Here is a 21,728-nt window from a genome sequence, read left to right as displayed (position 1 = left end):
GGTGCAGCTGAGAGGGTGGGGTGGCCCATGGGCTAGCATGGGCCTGGCTCCCTCACTTATGGGCCCTTCCTGGCACCAGGCTTCACGGTGCCTGGGCTTCCTTGTGTGTTGATGAGATCCTGATGGCATTGGGAGCGGCGGCTGCGTCCCTTGGCTGTGGAGCCCCGCTGCATGCTAGTTATGTAACCTGTGCTGCCCAGAAAGGCCACTAGATGCTGCTCTGTGATGCCTGAGAGAACAAAGCACGACTTCCTCAGGAGCCAGGGCCCAGACCTGCTTTATTTGGAACCCTTTCTGAGAGCTGGCTGGCTGGGGCCTTGGCCTCCCTTCCTCAGAGTGGTGTGGGAAAGGGGCATGCAGAGGATGGGAACTCTCCATGGACATCCCAGCCGTGCATGTAACACGCAGGCTGGCCTTTCCGGCAGCTAGGGATAGACTATAGGATAAAGAGGCTGATTGATGGGGGTGGGATTTGGAGAGCTTCCCTGCAGTTCTCTGGTGAAGACGGAAGAAAACAGCTGTGCATCATTCATCCAGGTCTGCCTCCTGGGTCCTTGATCTGCCATTTGTGGCAGATTGTAGCTATTCCTTCTTCGCTTTGCAGTTGGAGAAGTACTGGGAGCTGGGAGGGGGAGGGGGGTTGTTGGTGTGTTGAGTGAGCAGAGGAGTGGTGTGGTGCCTCAAAACAGGCAGAGCAGGCACAACACGGGTGGACAGGGTTCCAGGGTTCTTCGGTCACAAAAGCCACTGTGCTGGCAGTGCCATCCCATTCATGCTCTGCTGCACACATGACTTTGCCTCTGACAAGTGTGAGGAGGTTGGAGTAGTTCTGCCAAGAGCTCTTTTTGAAGGTAGTAGGGGAGGGCTGGCTGGGCAAAGGCAAGAGAGGACGCAGGCTGGAAAAGGCCCAGGCCAATGCGAGCTTCCATGGTTTGGGAAATGGGGTGGGGTGGAGCTGGGTACTGCCCACCATGAATTGGAATAGTTAGTATTGAAATTTTGTAGGTACAGGTAAGTACAGGGCGGCTCCAGATAGTTCTGAGGGGTGGATTACAGGCTTAGAAATCTAAGCATATTTTGGGAAGTGGAAAGCACTTAACCCCTGCTCAACACAGGAAAGGCAGTGTGGACATGGGCCAACTCAGGAGCTGGGCCTCCATTAGGGGCAGGATGAAAAAAGGCTGGGGTCCAACTTTGCCTTAGGAAGAGAGTCATTGGGCCAGTGGACCTGGAGGAGATTGCTTCTTAGAGCTCCTTACTATGGAGGACAGCTCCATTTGAAGAGCAGGTAGGGGTTGTACACTGAGGAATGTTCAGAGGGAGGGGCACACTGGGCTAAGGGCCTGCCTTTATCTTCTAAGTTAAGATGACAGCTACTGTGGATGTTTCTCAAGGACTCTACAAGAAGTAGCCTTCTGGGTACAGAGTAATGCATTTCCCACTGTATGGTCACCAAGGCCCCTAAAGCTTTGTTGCCACTGTTGACAGAGGAATCTCTGAGTAGTACTTTAGCAAATTCTAGTACTTTCTGATGATGGTAGCACTGTTTGAATGATACCAGATTTCTTTACTGCTTAGAGCAGTAGGCAGAACTGGCACAGGTTGTGTGCTGGAGTGGCCTGGGAGTCAGGGGATTGGGTGTTCTCTGGATTGCTACTTCCTCATCACCAGGTCCAGAGGCGGTAATTTGGATTAAGATATTGTTTAAGTCTCCTGTTTCCCAGGTTTGTGGTCAAATCTGAGTCAATCTCCAGAACTAAACAAAGAATAGTGAAGAATAGCCTTTGTGAAGGATCTGGATTCTTGTTCCTTGTGAGAGGAAAAGTTCTTATTAGAACCAGAGTGTTACTCAGAATTTAATAATTTTATGGGCACCGAATCTTCAAATTATATATGCTTAGCATGAAAAATATTTAAATCAGCAGATCAGAGGCTGGTTGGAGAAGCAGTTGCTTCAGTTGTTCTATAACAGATAAGAGGGCTGGTGGAAATTTTGAGGTCGCATTTGTGATGGGCTCAGTATTGGCCCTTCTCTGGGGCAGCGACCGAGCCAGAAGCCTCACGGCTCTGTCCCAGGTGTGGTGTGGGAAGGCTAGTCGCTCTGTACCTGGGCCGTGGGCATTTACCTGGGATGGGGCAACAGAGATCCCAGAGGGAAAGGCACTCAAAACTGATGCGACAGTCCCCTTGGGATGCTTGGGGCACTCAGGCGGCCTCAGCAAAGGCTTAGCCTCTCCCCACCTTGCTCCCTGAGCTCCCTAGCTTACGTCCCCGGGGACGAGGAGGTTAAATGGAAGGAGGCTGCTCGGGGTCCTAGCCTCCGTGGATGGCTTCTCTGGCGGCCAGGGCGGGGACGCGGCCGAGAGCGCCCCCGCGGCCGCAGCTGCCGGCGCCGCGGCGGGAACAAAGGCAGCACGTGTCTGGGCGGGGCGGCGGGCGGGGTCGGCCCTCGGCCCCGCCCCTCCCGGAGCTTTTCCACCCGCCCGAGCTCGGCTGCGCGGTGCGCCCGCGACTCTCGCACGGCCGGGCTGTTGCTGGTGGGGCGGCGCCGAGAGGGCGGCGAGCAGTGTGGGAGGGGGGCGGCCCCGCGGGGCGGGGCGGGGCGGGGCGGTGCCGCGAGTACCCGCCGCCCGAGCCCGGGTCCTGGATGGGGCGCGGCGAGTAGAGCGGCGCCTGGGGCTCGCGGCCGTGTCGCTGCCAGCACCGCGCGCAGCTGGTGCTGAGCACGGCGGCGGCTCCGGCTCCCGGGCGAGACCAGGCCTGGCCGGGCCTGCGCGTGGGCCGCGCGCGCGCCCGAGAGGGAGGCCGCTGAGGTGCGCGCCGGGGCGGGCGCGGGCGCGGCGGCGGCGAAGGCGGCCGAGCGGGGGGCGGGGCCGCGGCGCCAGCAGAACCTTGGACAGAAGCTCCGGAGCCGCCGCCGCCGCCGCCGCCGCCGCCGCCGAGCGCGAGCCCCGCCGAGCCCCGCCGAGCGCCGGGACCGCGGCGTCGAGCCGCGGCGCGCATTGCGGAGGGTGCAGAGCGCAGGAGCCACCTGCTCGGTAAGCCTGCGCCTCGGGCCGTCCGCTGTCCCCGGGGAGCCGGGCCGGGGTCGCGGCCGCGTGCGGTTTCGAGGCGGGGTCCCCGGCCACCTCCGCCGACTCCCGGTCCCCCGCGCTGCCATCCGGACCCTGGCGGGCGCGGGTGCCGGTGCCGCAGTGGAGCGGCCGGGTTGCGGCGCGGGGGCGCGGGCGGGGCTGTGCCGGCCGGGGAAGGCCTGGGCGCGGGTCCGGGGCCAGGTCCGCGGGGCCGCCGAGGCCGGGGCGGAGGAGCGCGACGCGAGCCCCGCCTGGTGCTGAGAACCATCTTGTTTTCCACACAGATCCGAAGGGGCGGCAAGCGACCCCGGGAGCGCCCCGGCCTCCCCCTGGCCGCCTCGGGCTTGGTGAGCTGTTTCGTCCCTCCGGCCGGCAGGCTGGGCGCGCAGGGGCGCAGGTACCCGCCCGGCGCGCAGCGGCACCATGGGCACGGTGCTGTCCCTGTCCCCCAGCTACCGGAAGGCCACGCTGTTTGAGGATGGCGCGGCCACGGTGGGCCACTACACGGCCGTGCAGAACAGCAAGAACGCCAAGGACAAGAACCTGAAGCGGCACTCTATCATCTCCGTGCTGCCTTGGAAGAGGATCGTGGCCGTGTCGGCCAAGAAGAAGAACTCCAAGAAGGTGCAGCCCAACAGCAGCTACCAGAACAACATCACGCACCTCAACAATGAGAACCTGAAGAAGTCGCTGTCGTGCGCCAACCTGTCCACGTTCGCCCAGCCCCCACCGGCGCAGCCGCCCGCACCCCCTGCCAGCCAGCTCTCGGGCTCCCAGACCGGGGTCTCCTCCTCCGTCAAGAAGGCCCCGCATCCTGCCGTCACCTCCGCAGGGACGCCCAAACGGGTCATTGTCCAGGCGTCCACCAGCGAGCTGCTGCGGTGCCTGGGTGAGTTTCTCTGTCGCCGGTGCTACCGCCTGAAGCACCTGTCCCCCACGGACCCTGTGCTCTGGCTGCGCAGCGTGGACCGCTCGCTGCTCCTGCAGGGCTGGCAGGACCAGGGCTTCATCACGCCCGCCAACGTGGTCTTCCTTTACATGCTCTGCCGGGATGTCATCTCCTCTGAGGTGGGCTCTGATCACGAGCTCCAGGCCGTCCTGCTGACCTGCCTGTACCTCTCCTACTCCTACATGGGCAATGAGATCTCCTACCCGCTCAAGCCCTTCCTGGTGGAGAGCTGCAAGGAGGCCTTTTGGGACCGCTGCCTCTCCGTCATCAACCTCATGAGCTCCAAGATGCTGCAGATTAACGCCGACCCCCACTACTTCACACAGGTGTTCTCCGACCTGAAGAACGAGAGTGGCCAGGAGGACAAGAAGCGGCTCCTCCTAGGGCTGGACCGGTGAGCCTGCTAGCCTGCATCACGGCTCAAGGATTCAATTCATTTTTAAAAATTTATTATTAAATCAGATTTTGTGTACAGTATGTGTCTAGCGAAGCCACGAAGGGCCCCTCCCTTCCCACCTTCTCTCCTTGGGGTTTTCTTCAGCTCTGCCAAGAACTCTGGATGCTTTTGAACTCCCGAACCTTGTGCAAAATTCAGAAGATGTATTCAGAGACACCCTGGCTCCTGACCTTTCACTTTGGGGAATTCAAAGGACTGACCTGCCTCTGCCGCCTGTGCTCTTGCTGGACCAAGGCAGGGGAGGCTACCCTCTGCTCCCCACAGCCAGGCAGCCCAGAGTTTCTGGTTGGAGGCCCTTTTCCGGGTCCCGTTTTGGGTCCTCCATTCTCCCAGAGGCTCCTGGAGCCAGCCACCCTGACTGAGCCACATGTGGGGTTGTGAGGCAAGATGCCCATGGCCCTGGGACAGCCTCTTCAATTGAGGGGAAGCCGGCCTGGTGCAAAGATTGTGTCCTGTCGTTTGACCATGCACGACCCGGTTTGCTCTTTTTTCTTTTTTAGGGACAAGGGCTTTCCTTTTGTGGAGACATGGAACTCGCCCCCCTTCCCCTGCTCCCAGCGGTGTTGGCAGTGTTGGTTAACAAGCTGGTTTGACTCATTAAGTTCTTTCATTTTGGGTCCCAGCTCTAAAGGGGTGGGGTGAAGCTGGGGACAACTCCTTTCCTGGGTGAATTTTTCATTTGAATCATGCAGCTTAGTCACCCTGTGGTGAAGGCCAGGACAGCTTCAGGTGCCCATTGTCAACAGCCTGCCTTCTGGGCAGGTGGGGTTGCCATGCCTGGGACTGAGCTGGTGCCCACCTAAGGGCTAAGGCCTCTTGCTGGTGCACGTGACATTTGTCCTGCAGAGCTGCGGGGCGGTGGGGGGTGATGTCAGGGATCAGGGTGATGGGGTCATGATGTACCCCCGCCCTCAACCCTGTTGATTTAAAGCTGTTCCCAGACAGTTCAGTTTCTTCTGAAGGTGAAGCCTTGTCCCGAAAGGGCCAGTGAGACAGCTGGACCTTGGAGACAATTACAAGCCGGGAGCAGAACTCCTGATTGCCTGCTGATTCTACAACTGATCATTTGCAGCTGCTGGTTTTGGTTTCCACCTTAGCCTGGTTGGTGGCTGTAAAAACACATGATGTGTACTTAATCAATTTTCTTTCTAATTCTCCCAGATCGGTGGCTTGGGGCTTGGGAGAGAACCAAGAGAAGGGAGCAAGTCTTTCTCTGTCCCTTCGGCTTTGGGGAACAAAGACTGATGTGAAGATGCTACAGAGAATTCTCTCTTCCAGTCCCAGTCCCCCAGGGGGTGCTGGAAGGGGAGGCTGGGGGGAGGCAGGGGGCGGTTTTACATAGGATTAGCTTCCAGGTGGCTGCCGATTTCAGCAGAAGCACTACTGAAATTCACAGAAAAAAGAAAAAGCTGTGAAACTGAGGTCCCGATTTAATAGGCCCGGAGCTGAGACTGCGGGCCCGTGGTGCTCCCGAGGAAGAGGGCCTGCCCGAGCCGGAGAGCATTGGCCGCAGCTGCGCCCCGAGGCCCACGCTGAGCCTTTCTCAGGACCGCCAGCCAGATAACCTGCCGCGGGGCTGGAAGGAACCCGCGGCTGCTGGCGCGGACCTCGCCGCGGCGCCTCTTCTCTGCTGGAGTTGTCACCCAGCCCGTCTGTGCAGATCCAGCTGCCATGTGTGACCTGAGGTAGGAGGCCCGTGGGGGCAGCGGGCCCTGGCGGCATACGAGAGGGGGGTCCGGGTGCCGACTCTCAAGAGCAGGGGCGTGGGTCTGTAGTCGCTCCTTCGCGGGCTGCGCTGGGCCTGAAACTGCGGGAAGGCGCATCCGCAGGATTCCAGTTCTGTGCGTTTCCTTCTCTCTCCATATTTATTTTTTTAAGTTTTGGAGGCGGTGCAAATTTCAGGAGTGGTTGGGGACTAAGGAAAGAACTCTCTAGTTCCATCAATGTGAAGCCTGGTGGGGTCTCCTCCCTCCCTTGCACTGGTCATCAGTATTGTGTAGAGGAACTGATATACTTGAGTGTGCAAGCAATGAACCCATTTGACATGCTGCTATGAAGACTACTTTTAGAACAATTAAAAAAAAGGAAAAAACTAAACTACAAAAAAAAAAAAAACCCTTTATTCTTTCATTGTTGCTTTTACAGTGATATTGTGCATGCAAACCAGGAGCATTTTGTGTCTTAAGAAAAATAATCTTAGAACAGATGGCTGTGAAAATTACACCCGTGCACAGAACAAGTCACAGGAATAATAGTTCAGGATTTGGTTTTTCTCTTTCTTGTAAACCTGAAGGGTTGATATATTCTTTCCATGCAGTTATTAGAACTTAGTTTTGTTCCAGCCGTTGTTAAACTTGCAATGAAAAGAGAATGTACCATTTTTTTCACTCGGAATTATTCATAGCTGTATATTTGAAACTGCTAATTACACACGTGCGATGTATGTTGGTTTTTTAGTGCAATTTCTTCTGTAGCTATTCTTTGACCAAACTGTGGGTGTTGTTAATATTAATTTATATTTGTCTCATTTTGTATGTATGCGTAGCGTGTTTGTAAGTATGTGTGGTTTATAATCTGACAAGGTCATGAAGCTCAGTTTGGCTGTAATTTAATTCCCCTTCCCTTATTTTTATTTATTTTTGTACTGTGCTGAGTAAATAAAATGCACTGACCATCCATTACATAGACCTTTTCTGTGGGCACATCCTTCACGAGCAGGCTGGGGGCCCCTCTTATAAATGATTCCTGCGCTCAAAACATAATTGGATTGCATTGTGGGGGAGGGGAGTATGGGTGGAGGGAGGGTTAGAGGAGAGGCCTTAACAAGCGCGTTCATGTTAAGGTGATTAAGAAAGAAGCACAGGTTAAGTCAACTTTGGTTTCTCAGGAGTTGCTTTCCAAAGGCTCCCTTGGCCTGGTGGAGCTGGGTGACCGGGACCTCCAGCCAGAGGGTCGGGCCCAGGCATGGCCTGGCGAGGGCTGGCTCAGTGGGTCCTGCAGGGCAGCTGGCTTGGCACTAAGGCTGTGGCTCCAGGTGTCCTGGGCCTGGCCCTGCTCGTGGTCCACGGCCCAGAGGCTCCCAGGCCAGCAGGGGTCCATGTGGCTCAACCCCACCAGCCTAGCTCTGTGCAGGTTTCTGAAAGAGAGAACTCCAACCCCGGGGCTCCCAGATAAGCAGCCACCCTAGCCCCTAATTGTGGCAAGGGTGGGGCCCCCTACTGGTTGTACTGCCAGCGGTCTGTGCCCACTCACGCCACCACCCTGAGCTGCTGGGACCTGGCGTTTTGGACTTGGTCCCCCCCCAACCCCCTTGGCCCTGTCCCCCGCTGGCTGGAGCTGCCCTGGGCCTGGGGGCGGGGCGCAGCTCAGGTGGCACCTTGGAAGCTGTCAGCCTTGTGATCAGGGCACCTCCTTTGTCTGAGTCAGAAGCCATCACTGCGGGCTCCGTCCCGCCAGTAACCGGGGACCCGGTAGCATCCTCTGGCTGCGGGGCCCTTGGGTGCTGGGGATGCCCCATCTCCCCGCAGGGCCTTGCTTGTCTGCAGCTCCCCGACCCCAACCTGAGGGCTCGGGGAGAGGCTGACGAGCCACGGCTCACCCAGACCTCTCCTCCAACTGCAGCCCTGGAGATCCCAGCCTTGCCTTTATGCGTGCTTCGATCCCAGTAAACGTGAGAGCAATGAGCTTCAAGTCTAGTGCACAGGCCTCAAAATGGTGGGAGAAAGTGTTTGGATTTAATTCCACTGCCTGTCCGCCTCCTGGCTCCGCCTCCCCCCAGCTTCGCACTCACCATTGAATACTTTCCATCAACAGCCCCACGTAAACGATCCTCCATTTTTACCTGATTTGTGTTTAATGCTCCCTTCCACCCTCTGGGTTAACAGTTTATAGAAGCCAAAATTTCACAACTGTAGATACAGTTTTCAATTCAAAAAGCAGAACACCTTTAAACGCAAGATTTAATGCTTTATTGCTCTTGATGATAAATCAAAATATGCTTTAGAAATAAAGTTAATTTAATGGAAAATAGGAATATACGCACCAAACCATAAAACTGCATTTAATTAAATCAAGAGAAACACTTCATCGCATACAATCACTGTGTCCTCCTGCCTTCCCCTCAGTGCTGTGATCACACCCGAAATTCTTTCTTCAGTTGCCAGACACTGTGACTTTCTGTCGGACATCATGAAAAAGTGCTTGTGGACGGCGGTGGTGCTCTGGCTGAGGGCTCAGGGACCAGAGGCGACACCAAAAGGTGGGAGGGCAGGACTCCAGCCCCCGTCCTCTCCAGCCTCTGAACGGCACTCGTTTGGCATGTTCTTTTTGGTGTGTCTAAAACATACATTTCCATGTATCTAGTAAAGCAACAAGTTTGGGGAAACGAGTGGAAAGGAGAGGTGATGTTCCAGTTAAGATGGATCGATAGTGTCAAGGCGATTGGCAAAGCTATGGGCGCTGCTGAACGGGGTCCCGTGCGGGCAGCTGACCAGGCTTGGAGGATGAATGGGTTTCCAAGGCCAGGATGCCGGCGGGACTCTTTGCTGTGCACTGCACGGGGCGAGAATGTGCTCCAGCCCTGGGAAGCAGGGGTGGGGCAGCCGCGAGACCAAGCTGCTGGGACCACCTGGGAGCCGGCCAGGGGGCCGCGGCAGGCACAGGAGGTGGCACCTGGTATGCTTTGTGGGGTCGGGGTGGCAGGGGGAGCCTCTGTGGCAGAAAGCGGAGAAAACGTCAGCACGTCCCTCTCTGACATCCTGCTCGGCTCCTCCTGGGGCGTGGGCTCACCCTCAGCCCCCTGACCACACGGGGTGCCTAGTCTTTCCTTTTTCTAAGGCTCCAGGCCGGGAGGCCCGGGCTGCCCAGGGGGTGTGTGGCGTCCTCCTCAGCTGAGGCTCAGAGGAGGGTGGTCCCGGAAGCATCTGGAGCACACGCGCGCTCTGCTGGGCAGGGACTGGCAAGGCGGCGGCTCTCCTGGCCTGGCCTGCAGTGCCAGGACCCCCGCACTGTTTCTGTCGCTCCACTTCCCCAAGTTCCTGGGGCTCAGGCCCTCCCACCCCAGTCCTGGTTCTCCACGTGAGTGTGAGGCAGAGGTGTTTGGAGGGGCAACTTCCAAACCCCGGATTGCTCCCCTGCTCCCCACCCCCCATTCTATTTTATTAATTAGCGTTCCTGACACGAGTGTGGGCACAGCAGACATGATATGATTAGCAAACTGCAAAAGTAAGTGCAAGACAACCACGGCCCAGGCTGTGCGGTTAAGTAAGATGATCCCTGGAGCATCCCCTGTGCTGCGCTCTCTGGGGAGGTGGCCACGGGGCTGGGGGCAGGCTCTGGGCAGGACAGACTGCCGGCCCTTGGCTCCTGGGCTGAGGGGCTGGCCCTACAGGTGAACCTGCTCACCTGGTGGTCTTGGCTGGCTGCTGGCAGGGAGGGGGTCCACGAGGAGCTCTGAGAAGCTCCCTGAGCCAGGGCATGGGGCTGCCATCACCCTGGGGAGAGGGCAGCTGGGCCCAGGGAGAGAGCAGGGCTACCTCCCCAGCTCATCTCCCCCAAACCTCCCCCGACCCGGGGGCATGGCTTTGGCTAGAAACTGCATCCGGGGTCTCCAAGCCCTCGCCTTGCAGGGCCAGCAGCTGGTCACGGGGTCAGGCAGGCTGACCTGGCCTGGCAGCGGGCGGCCTTCTCTGACTGCAGGGGAGCTGTAGTCGGGGGTGGGGGGTGGGGTGGGGTGGTGGCTAGGGGCTGGGCAGGACACGGGGTCTTTGGTTTGCTGAGGGGTCTGCGGACAGTTGGGACCGAGGAAGACGGAGGCCAAAGGCAGAAAGCAGGGGGTGGGCCTCGGGGAGGGGCCGCAGGGGAGGCGGGGGCCCCTCCCAGCGTGGAGCCTAGCGGGCGGGCTTCGGGCGGCCCCACCTCCCTGCGCATCAGTTGCCCGGCACGCTGAGGATGAAGCCCGAGCGGTTCTTGGTGAAGTCGGGCTGCGGCTGGTTGAGCCGCGTCTCCACGGAGACGGTGCACTTCCTCCCGTGCAGGCTGCATTGCACAGGGTTGGTGACGTTGACTTGAAGGTGGCGCTTCTCACTGGAAGGACCGAAAAGAAGACAGGCGGTTAGCAAGGGGCCCAGGTGGGGGAGTCTCCCCGGCAGCCCCTGGGCCTCACAGGTGTCTCCAGGCCAGGGCACAGAGAGGATGAGGCCGGGAGAGATGGTGCTGGGCTGCGGTCCCGAACCAAAGCCCTGGGGGAGCCAGGGCCCGAGGTTCAGGCGCTGCCGGGCTCCTGAGAACCCGCTTGTGGGGCAGTACAGGGCAGGGAGCCGCAGTGCGGCACGGCCACCGCCCTCTGGCCTGAGGTTGAGGACCAGTCACTGGGCTTTAGATGTCAGCAGGGGGATGTCACAGCACGGGGCTCTGATGACACTGTTTATCAGTTCTCTCTGGTGGCAACACGGAGCCCTGGGGGCGCTGCGTCCAGTGATAAGTGGAGACTCTTCCCCACACATGGTACCTGACTACAACGACGATGAGAGAAATGTCTTCTGTGAGTCCCGGCTCGGCCCTGCCTGTCGCGGGTCCCGCTGTTAGAACCGGTTGGACGTCAGCTTCCTGGAGGCCGGGAAGTGGGAGGGAGGGTCAGCGGTGCTTCTACCTGTGTGGCTGGCAGCGTGCGGGGCAGGAGCGCGTTCCCCTGCCCAGGAGCCACGTGGCCCTGCTGGCCCAGCGGGGCTTCTTCCCACCTGCTGAGCAGTCGGAGGGCCCGGAGTGCCCAGTGCCCGCGGGGTGGCTGCGCACCTGCTGGGGAGGAGCAGCGCCCGTCCTCAGGCGCCTGGCTGGGCACTGAACGCACTTCAGATGCCGCAGATGCAAGAGCTGGGAGACTCAGCGGCCGGCACAGTCCCGCGCTGCGCCTCGTGCCTCATCGGCGCTCTCCGCGCTGGGAGGTGAGAGGAGAAGGCCCTGCTCCCTGTGCTCTGAACGCCTTCATTTCCCCAGGGCGGCGCTGGGGGCGGGCGGGCCAGGCTCCCTGGGTGGCTGTTGCTCTCGGAGTTGGACGGGATGCCAAGGGTCGGACCGCAGGGGAGGCCGGCACAACTGTGCTTCTGCCCGCCTGGCCCAGGGGACAGGGAGGCACTGCCCAGGCACCGGCTGGTCTGGGCGGCACCATCACTCAGACTCACTTTCCGCAGGAAGGGGGCCTGCGGGCAGTGGCGCTCTTGGCCTCTGAGTGCCCAGAACACTGGGCTGAGCTTTGTTGGAGCGCCCAGGGGGCAGGGATGGAGATGTTGTTAGGGGCTTTCCTCATGGCTGTTTCCTACCTGCTTTCTTTTTTTAAAAAATTAATTAATTTATTTATTTTTGGCTGCATTGGGTCTTCATTGCTGTGCCCTGGCTTCCTCTAGTTGTGGCGAGCGGGGCCTACTCTTCGTTGCGGTGTGCGGGCTTCTCATTGCGGTGGCTTCTCTTGTTACGGAGCACAGGCTTTAGGCATGCGGGCTTCCGTAGTTGTGGCACACAGGGTCTAGAGCAAAGGCTCAGTAGTTGTGGCGCATGGGCTTAGTTGCTCTGCGGCATGTGGGATCCGCCCGGGCCAGGGCTCGAACCCGTGTCCCCAGCATTGGCAGGCGGATTCTCAACCACTGCGCCACCAGGGAAGCCCCCTTTCTTGTTAAACATCTTGTAGAAACAGAAAATGAACACAGGAAGAGACCCGTGGTTATCTCTCATGGGCATTAGGTATCTGATGCTTAATGTCTTGTCAGCTGCAGCTAAAACCTTGGCTTAGGACGGCTATTTTTAACCAGACTTGGACATAAAAATAGCAGAGCCCATTGGAGGCAGTGACTCGGGCACTTCTCCATTCCTGCGGGAGCCAGGCTGCCCTGGGGATAGATGCACAGCCCGTGATCTGGGTGAGGGGTCCTTCAACCCTCATCCTGGCCCTCTTGCTGGCCTGGAGCAAGCAGAGCCCCAGCACCGCAGCCCTGAGTGGCCCTGCCCTGATTCCCTGCCTGTCTCCGTGGGGCTGCCGTGGGATCTGGGCAGAAGAGAGGGGGGTGAGTGGGTCCATGTGTTGAGGGCAGGAAGAAGAACTGGCTTTTTGGTCTGAAGAGCTAGGCAGCTAAGCAGCCCCCGGCTGGTGCCGTCCACACTGCCATCAGCAGACAACAAAGTAAGACAACGTGGATTGAGTTTGCTTTCTCAATAAGTCAAACACAGAATTACCACACGACCCAGCAATTCCACTCCTGGATATATACCCAAAAGAAGTGAAAACAGGTGTTCAAACAAAAACTTGTACAGGGATGTTTATAGCAGCATTATTTACAACAATGCAGAAAAAGCTTTTGATAAAATTCAATGCCCATTTATGATAAAAACTCTTCAGAAAGTGGGCATAGAGGGAACATACCTCGGCTTAATAAAGGCCATATAAATGGGAGGAAGTCCAAAAGGGAGGGAATATCTGGATGTGTATGGCTGATTGATTTTGTTGTGCAGTGGAAGCTAATGCAACATTGTAAAGCAACCATACTCCAATAAAAATTTTAAAAAAAAAACAAAAAAGGCTATCATATATGACAAACTCACAGCTAACATCATACTCAATAGTGAAAAGCTGAAAGCATTTCCTTCAAGATCAGGAACAAGACAAGGATGCCCACTCTCACCACTTTTATTCAACATAGTTTTGGAAGTCCTAGCCACAGCAATTAGAGAATTGGAAAAGAAGTAAAACTGTCACTGTTTGCAGATGACATGATACTAAACATGGAAAATCCTAAAGATGCTACCAGAAAACTACTAGAGCTCATCAATGAATTCAGTGAAGTTGCTGGGTACAAAATTAATATACAGAAATCTGTTGCATTTCTATACACTAACGATGAAATATCAGAAAGAGAAATTAAGGAAACAAACCCATTTACAATCACATCAAAAAGAATAAAATACCTAGGAATAAACCCACCTAAGGAGGCAAAAGACCTGTACTCTGAAAACTATAACACACTGATGAAAGAAACTGAAGGCCACACAAACAAATGGAAAGATATACTGTGTTCTTGGATTGGAAGAATCAATATTGTTAAAATGACTGTACTACCTAAGGCAATCTACAGACTCAATGCAATCCCTATCAAATTACCAATGGCATTTTTCATTTGTTCTAGTTCACAGAACCTATCAAATTACCAATGGCATTTTTCATTTGTTCTAGTTCACAGAATTTAAAATTTTAAATTTGTATGGAAAGACAAAAAACCCTGAATAACCAAAGCAATCTTGAGAAAGAAGAACAAAGCTGGAAGAATCACGCTCCCTGACTTCAGACTATACTACAAAGCTACAGTAATCAAAACAGTATGGTACCAGCACAAAAAGAGAACTATAGATCAATGGAACAGGATAGAAAGCCCAGAAATAAGCCCACACACTATGGTCAATTTAGTCTATGACAGAGGAGGTTAGAATACACAATGGAGAAAATACAGTCTCTTCAATAAGTGGTGCTGGGAAAACTGGACACCTACATGTAGAATAATGAAATTAGAACATTCTCTAATACCATATACAAAAATATACTCAAAATGGATTGAAGACCATGGGGCTTCCCTGGTGGCGCAGTGGTTGAGAGTCCGCCTGCCGATGCAGGGGACACGGGTTCGTGCCTCGGTCCGGGAAGATCCCACATGCCGTGGAGCGGCTAGGCCTGTGAGCCATGGCCGCTGAGCCTGTGCGTCCGGAGCCTGTGCTCCGCAATGGGAGAGGCCACAACAGTGAGAGGCCCGCGTACCGCAAAAAAAAAAGGATTAAAGACCTAAATGTAAGACCGGATACTATAAAACTCCTAATATATGCCCAGGAGTGGGATTGCAGGGTCATATGGTAGCTCTATTTTTAGTTTTTAAAGGAAGCTCCATACTGTTCTCCATAGTGGCTGTACCAATTTACATTCCCAACAACAGTGTAGGAGGGTTCCTTTTTCTCCACACCCTCTCTACCATTTATTATTTGTAGACCTTTTGAAGATGGCCATTCTGACTGGTGTGAGGTGATACCTCATTGTAGGTTTGATTTGCATTTCTCTAATAATTAGCACATCTTTTCATGGGCCTTTTGGCCATCTATATGTCTTTTTAAAATTATTTAATTTTATTTATTTTTTGGCTGCACTGGATCTTCATTGCTGCATGTGGGCTTTCTCTAGTTGCAGCGAGCAGGGGCTAGTTCGTTGCGGTGTGCGGGCTCCTCATTGCAGTGGCTTCTCTTGTTGCGGAGCACGGGCTCTAGGCCCATGGACTTCAGTAGTTACGGCATGCGGGCTCAGTAGTTGTGGCACACGGGCTCAGCAGTTATGGCTCGCAGGCTCTAGAGCACAGGCTCAGTAGTGTGGTGCATGGGCTTAGCTGCTCCGCGGCATGTGGGAACTTCCTGGACCAGGGCTAGAACCAGTGTCCCCTGCATTGGCAGGCGGATTCTTAACCACTGCACCGCCAGGGAAGTCCCTGTATGTCTTCTTTGGAGAAATGTCTGTTTAGGTCTTCTGCCCATTTTTTGATTGGGCTGTTTCTTTCTTTCTTTTTTTTTTTTTGATATTAAGCTCCATGAGCTGTTTGTATACTTCGGAGATTAATTCCTTGTTGGTAGCATCGTTTGCAAATATTTTCTCCCATACTGTAGGTTCTTTCATTTTGTTTATGGTTTCCTTTGCTGTGCAAAAACTTCTAAGTTTAGTTAGACCCCATTTGTTTATTTTTGTTTTTATTTCTATTACTCTAGGAAACAGATCCAAAAAGATATTCCTACGATTTATGTTAGAGTGTTCTGCCTATGTTTTCCTCTAGGAGTTTTATAGAAAACTGCTCCTGGGCATATATCCAGAGAAAAACATAATTCAAAAAGATACATGTACCCCAGTGTTCACTGCAGCACTATTTACATGGAAGCAACCCAAATGTCCATTGACTGATGAATGGATAAAGAAGATGTGGTACATATATACAATGGAATACTACTTGGCCATAAAAAGAATGAAATAATGCCATTTGCAGCAACATGGATGGACCTAGAGGTTATCATACTAAGTGATGTAAGCCAGACAGAGAAAGACAAATATCACGTGATATCACTTATATGTGGAATCTAAAAAAATCATATAAATGAACTTAGTTACAAAACTGAAATAGACTTACAGACATAGAAAACGAACTTATGGTTCCCAAAGGGGATAGAGGAATGGGGGGACAGATAAATTAGGAGTTTGGGATTAACATATATACACTACTATATATAAAATAAGTAAACAACAAGGACCTACTGTACAGCACAGAGAACTATACTCAACATCTTGTAATAAGCTATAATGGAAAAGAATCTGGAAAATAATATATGATACATAATATATATAATATATAATAAGTATACATAATATGTAATAATATATATAACTGAATCACTTTGCTGTACACTTGAAACTAACACAACATTGTAAATTAACTATACTTCAGAAAAAAAGAAAAGGTAGAAATAACCCAAATATCTATCAACTGATGAAGGGACAAACAAAATGTGGTCTATCCATCCAGTGAAATATTATTCAGCCATAAAAAGGAATGAAGTAATGATATCTGCTACAACACGGATGAACCTTGAACACATTATGCGAAGTGAAAGAAGTCAGACACAGAAAGCTACATACTGTGTGTAATTCCACTTATATATGAGATGTCCAGAACAGGCAAGTCCACAGAGACAGAAAGCAGAGGAGTCAGGGTGTTTCCTTTTGGGGTGATGAAAATATTCTGGAGCTAGACAGTGGTGACGGTTGCACAACACTGTGAATGTACTAACTGTGACTAATGGTAAATTTTAAGTTATGGGTATTTTATCATAATTAAAAATTTTTTTTTTTTTTTTTTTTTTTTTTTTTGCTGCGTCCGGTCTTAGTTGCGGCACGTGGGATCTATCATTGCGGCGTGAGGGCTTCTCTCTAATTGTGGTGCGCGGGCTCTAGAGCGTGCAGGCTTAGTTGCCCCGCAGCATGTGGGATCTAAGTTCCCTGACCAGGGATCAAACCCACGTCCCCTGCACTGGAAGGCGGATTCTTAACCACCAGACCACCAGGGAAGTCCACGCAATAATCTTTTTAAAATGGGTTGATCTAAAGGAAAAATAAGAACTTGCCCTCAAACCATGTTTTTTCTCCCCATTTTAAGTTCAAACCAGAATGGTTTTAAGGCCAGTGAGGGGTTTCTTGTGCCTATTTTGGAGACAGAGCAGTGGCAGGGCCCGAGCAACACACAGGGAGTGGACACCCCAGGGGGTCCGGTGACATCTCCTGCTGGCGCTTCACACACTGGAAATCTTTACGGAACCAGAGCACCCTCCTTATTTTTTCAAGAAAAGAAAGGAGATTTTATAGCTGCGGGTGACAGCTGCGATGGAGGCTGGCTGGCCGCAAGGGGGAGGGGCTTTCCTCCCCATCTTCTGTTACAGGATTTAATGGCTCAGCAAACTGTGGAATTCGGGGACTTTCATCTTGTTTCATCTGCTCCAAGCTATCATTGCAGGCAAATGGCCTTGATCAAGTTACTTTGCTTCCGTTTCCTCCAGTCCTCTGCTCATCAGAGAAATCCGTGGGTCAATGAAAGACCGGATCCGCGGGCGTGCTGGTGCAGCCGCGCATTGAAAAGCCCTGCACAGGGTGGGACATCCCAAGTCTCTCCAGGGGCTGAAGCAGCCCAGAACATGTCCCCTCCTGTACAGACCCCTGGTCAGCAGAAGACTCTTACCCCTGGCAGCCTGGGACTTGAGCCCACCCTCTTTTCTCCATGGCATTCCAGTGGCATTTCCTCCTGGAGCTCTAACACTTGAAAGGGAACCGGGATGGGAGTGAGGTGAAGTGCAGCGGCCCGGTGCACGGATCCTCTGGGGGAGTGGCCAGCAGTTCCAGAGCCTTCGGCACTAACGCAGCATTCTCTGCGTTTGGTCACAGGATGTGTGTGTGTGGGGAAGCTTGCCTTGCACCAAGCACAGGCAGGTCGTAAACAGATGTTTTTCCCAGGGGTGATACGCGGAGTGAGTGTTTCACGATAAATCCCAGCGTCATCAGGACAGGCGGCTCTCCACCTGGACGCCGCCGGGACACAAGGGCAGGGTCTCCAGCTCTCCCTGAGGACAGTGGCCCGCCCATGTCTGCAGCTGTTCCCCGTGTGTTTCGCTTCCTTCCAGAAGGGAGTCCCTCTGTTCATGTCAAATCACAGAGGGCAGCTCTTTCAAAATCCTGCTTTAGGAAGGGCTACTTCTGTTTTTGTCAGGGTCGAATGGACACTTCGACCACAGTCACTTCTAGGGTGAGTCTAAGAGGCCAGCAGTTCTGGGGTGGGGGGCGTTGCATCCCCGACCTACTGAGTCCTCTCTGGGTTTGTAGCTGGTGAGGGATGGGGTGACACCACTTTTATTTAGAAAATAAAACTCCAGTCACTATATGGTTCTAGGCAGGCAGCACGTTCGTCGTGAGGCCCCCGGCGCAGGCTCCTGGCCCAGTGGGCGGAACCCCCGCCCATCCCCCAACCCTCCTGGCCCTCGGGTCAGGGACCCCCTTCCCCCAGGGCTTTCCTCTCTTGGGCCCCCATCACCCATCCCTCCCCCACCCGCTCTCCTTCTCTTGGCGGGTATTTACCGAGCGCCCACGATGAGGTGGGCTTCGTCCAGAGAGAGTGAACACAAAATGGGTGGGATGCAGGCCCCGACCTCAAGGCACCCATCAACACTGAGAGGATGGGCAAAGTTTAACAAACACCAAGATACGCACAGGGGCCACCTAAGCGTGGGTGGCCGGTGTAGGCTTCCAGAAGGGGCCATGTCAGACCTCAAGAAGCAGCAGGAATCCTGCAGGAGTATGTTTCTGTTTCCTCACTCCCTAAATATTGTTTTACCTTTAGTCCTTTTCATTTTGTACATTCTCCTACAGTGTGTCACCCATGCTGTGGTTTCAATGACAGACAATTACCCAGTGTCCCCTGTCCCAGCAAGAGGTCCAAGCACATATGTGCAGCCACCGGCCAGACAAATCCCCTGAACGTGCCGCAGACGGCTGAGTCTTCCTATGTCCAACACCGAGCTCATCCTCTTGGCCCTTTCCCCAAACTGCTTCCCTCCTCCTGTCAAGCCTGTCCCGGGGAGAGGTGGCATCATCTACCCATCACGGAGACAGAAAGCCTGGATCAGCCTGGATCCCTCCTCTGCCCAGGTCAGGGCACCAAGTTCTATTCATTTCACTTTCTCATTCTCTCTCCACTACCACCATCACTGCCCAGAACCTCAGCCCCTTTTTCCTGGTTCCAGACGTAGCCTCCTAACCCGTTCCTCTGTCTTCGCTTTGCCCAGCACCCTGCTTCAAACGTGTCCTACACAGTGTCATCAGAGGCACGAAAAAGATCCTGTCGTCCCCCTGCTGAAACCTCTTCAGTCATTCCCTGGAGCTTTCCAGAACTGCCCGCCTCCCACCCCCACCCCCAGGCTGAGCTGGGTGTTCATCTGTGTCCCCAGTTCTCTCGAAGCTCTGAGCAGGCAATGGTGCTGTGCTGCTTCCAACAGCACGATCGGAGCTGACAAGCTTTCCCGACGGCTTACAAGTGTCTCCGATGTGAATACAACTCCCCAGTGGAGGTTGCAGGAAAGGGGGGGTGAACTCCGGCAGTCAGGAGGAAGGAGGGGATGGGAGGCCAGCGGATGCCGAGCCCAGGACGTGCAGGCCACTGCGAGGGCACCAGGCCTGAGGTCAGCATGAAGGTGCCCGGCCTAGGAAAGCCCACCAGGAGTCTGCCTCCCAGCCTGGCAGAAGGGCACGGAACCATGGCGTGAGGAGATACACACACACAAAGGTTTTTCAGTAAAAAACGGAAACCTCAAGCTTTCTTGACCTCTTGAAAAGCAGATCCGCTGCAGGTCACCAAAGGCAGAGCAAACCTGAAGAACACCCAGGGCGAGAAGAGACATTGCTTGCAAAGGAATAACAGGCTTTCTCATCAAATATGAGGGGGGAAAATGAAAACACAGACGCGTCAAAGGGTTTAAGGAAAATAACCGTCAACCTAGAATTCTATCCCCAACCCATCACCTGAGCGCGAGTGCCACAGGGAGACTTTCTCAGCCAAAACAAGGGTGAACCTGGGGAAGTCGGGCAAGCTCAGCTCTCAGGTGAAGAAGGACCCGTCGTCCGTCAGGAAAGACAATGAATCCAGAGGAAAAGAGTGGTGTGGGCGACGCGTGGGGAGCAGACAAGCAGGCAGACGTGCAGGTCAATCTAAGTAAGTGTTCACTGTAAACGCAGCAGCAACGAAGATGGCTATTGGGGGGGGGGGGTGTTAAACCAACGCTGAACGACATCTTGGAGAAGAACAACATGAGAGACGGGGTGTGGCCCCAGGGAAGCATTTCAAGGTCCCTGTCTCATCTGGGAGGAGGGTAGGGGGGCCGATGAACTTCAGGCTCCACAGACAAGCTGGGGAATGATGGCAATGGACGGTAAATGAGACCGTGAGACGGCCGCGTACACGTTCCAGAGAAGTAGAAGGAAGGGGAGGGGGAGAAGAAAGTCTGCTTCACTTAATGGAAGGGAGGAAAGGGGAAGAAAAGGAGCAAAGAAACATGAGGACGAGAAAACACAGACTGACATGGATGTGAATCCCTGTTAAAAGGGAGATCTCAGATTGAACTGAGAAATGCAGCTATAAGACTATTTGCAAGAGACCCATCTAGAGCCTAATGACAAAGAAAAGTTAAGGGAACGGAACAAGATCCATAAGGCAAATGTTAATCACAAGAAAGCTGGCCGGAGAAAAGAACTCGTGAGGTAGCTGTCTCCTTTGTTAAGGAGTCGTTCACCAGGAAGATATACTCCAGAAAATAAACGTTAAAAACGTGTGTGTGAGATGGCGTGAGCTCTGCAAAGATATAATGACATGTCTGCAAATAGTCAACCATCTTAATATACTTTTCCCCAAAACGTATAGATCTACAGATATTAAAACAACATAGACTTGAACCCAATTAATAACATAGATTTGAACCCAATTCATAAGCTTGTGTGCTCAACTACGCCCAACAATTAGAGAACACACGTTGTTTTGAAGTACACTTGGAATAGGTAACAGACCCTAAAAGGTGGTTCAATAAATACTTAAGAATTAGCATCTGACTGAAACTATCTTCTCTGACTATAATGCAATACAAATAGAAATCAAATAAAAGGAGAATATAATAATAAGTACCGTATGCTTTTTAAAAATTTTTTTATTTATTTTTGGCTGCATTGGGTCTTCCTTGCTGCACACCGGCTTTCTCTAGTTGTGGCGAGCAGGGGCTACTCTTCGTTGCTGTGCACGGGCTACTCAGTGCAGTGGCTTCTCTTGTTGCGGAGCACGGGCTCTAGGCCACGTGGCCTTCAGTAGTTGCAGCACACGGGCTTCAGTAGTTGTGGCGCGCAGGCTCAGTATTTGTGGCACACGGGCTTAGCTGCTCTGCAGCTTGGGGGATCTTCCTAGACCAGGGCTCGAACCCATGTCCCCTGAATTGGCAGGCGGATTCTTAACCACTGCACCACCAGGGAAGTCCTTGTATGCTTTTTTGCAAAGTGCTTTACAAACAGCAACTCATGAAATCCTCATGACAGCACGAAGTAAGTTCCATTTTCAGAAGAGGATATGAAGCCCAACAAGGCTAAGTACCTGCCAAGGTCACACAGTGGAGCCAGATTTGAACCCAAGCACCCGGGCTGGAGTCCAAGTCTTAACCTCTGTGCACGCTGCCACTAAAACAGTCATAGATATAATCGTTAGCTGAGCTCCCTACTTACTAAGTGCTTCTGAGCAGTTTTCATCGCCTGATCAAGAGCTCCTAGGGCAGCATCTGATACAGAATAGGAGTTCCATAACTGTCACAGAAAGAGACGTAATTAAGAAAGCAGTTGGGACTCACTTCGACATCGGACACTAACCAGAAGACCTGAGGGCAATGTCAAGCATCTTCAAAGCAGTGTTGTTGAGAAGTGAGTTGGCGCCATCGGTGAGCAGGGGCTGGGCTTTGGGGAGCAGGTGCCTTCCTGGCACTGTGCTCTGTGCGAGGGTGTGTTGAGGTACAGAGTGTGATTAAGGCAGATGAAGAGGCCCTGGGGATGCTCACTGTTCCAGGGATGCTTTTCGGGAGCCAAAGAACCCTTCTGCAAAGTGGATCATTACTCTGCTTT

The 21,728-nt window shown here is 53.6% G+C and overlaps 2 protein-coding genes across 2 annotated transcripts in view; one reads left to right on the top strand and one right to left on the bottom strand.

The window, feature by feature from the left end:
• Window positions 1-3,497: 3,497 nt before the first annotated feature.
• Window positions 3,498-4,421, top strand: CDK5R1 (cyclin dependent kinase 5 regulatory subunit 1; the record flags this gene model as incomplete). Its single annotated transcript, XM_082861547.1, has 1 exon — window positions 3,498-4,421. One exon carries the CDS (start codon window positions 3,498-3,500, stop codon window positions 4,419-4,421), a length of 924 nt encoding a protein of 307 aa, XP_082717673.1.
• Window positions 4,422-8,434: 4,013 nt separating this feature from the next.
• Window positions 8,435-21,728, bottom strand: part of MYO1D (myosin ID) — a 346,176-nt gene continuing 332,882 nt past the window's right edge. Inside the window, exon 22 of the mRNA XM_082860517.1 lies at window positions 8,435-10,564. Within this exon, the coding sequence (XP_082716643.1) occupies window positions 10,408-10,564 (157 nt within the window). The 3' untranslated portion in view covers window positions 8,435-10,407. The remainder of the gene's footprint in view (window positions 10,565-21,728) is intronic.

Source organism: Leucopleurus acutus, assembly GCF_964270905.1.
Source record: "Leucopleurus acutus genome assembly, chromosome: 19".
Classification (NCBI taxonomy): domain Eukaryota; kingdom Metazoa; phylum Chordata; class Mammalia; order Artiodactyla; family Delphinidae; genus Leucopleurus; species Leucopleurus acutus.
Note: the sequence above shows the minus strand (reverse complement) of the source record. Positions and strands in the feature narration are given on the sequence as shown.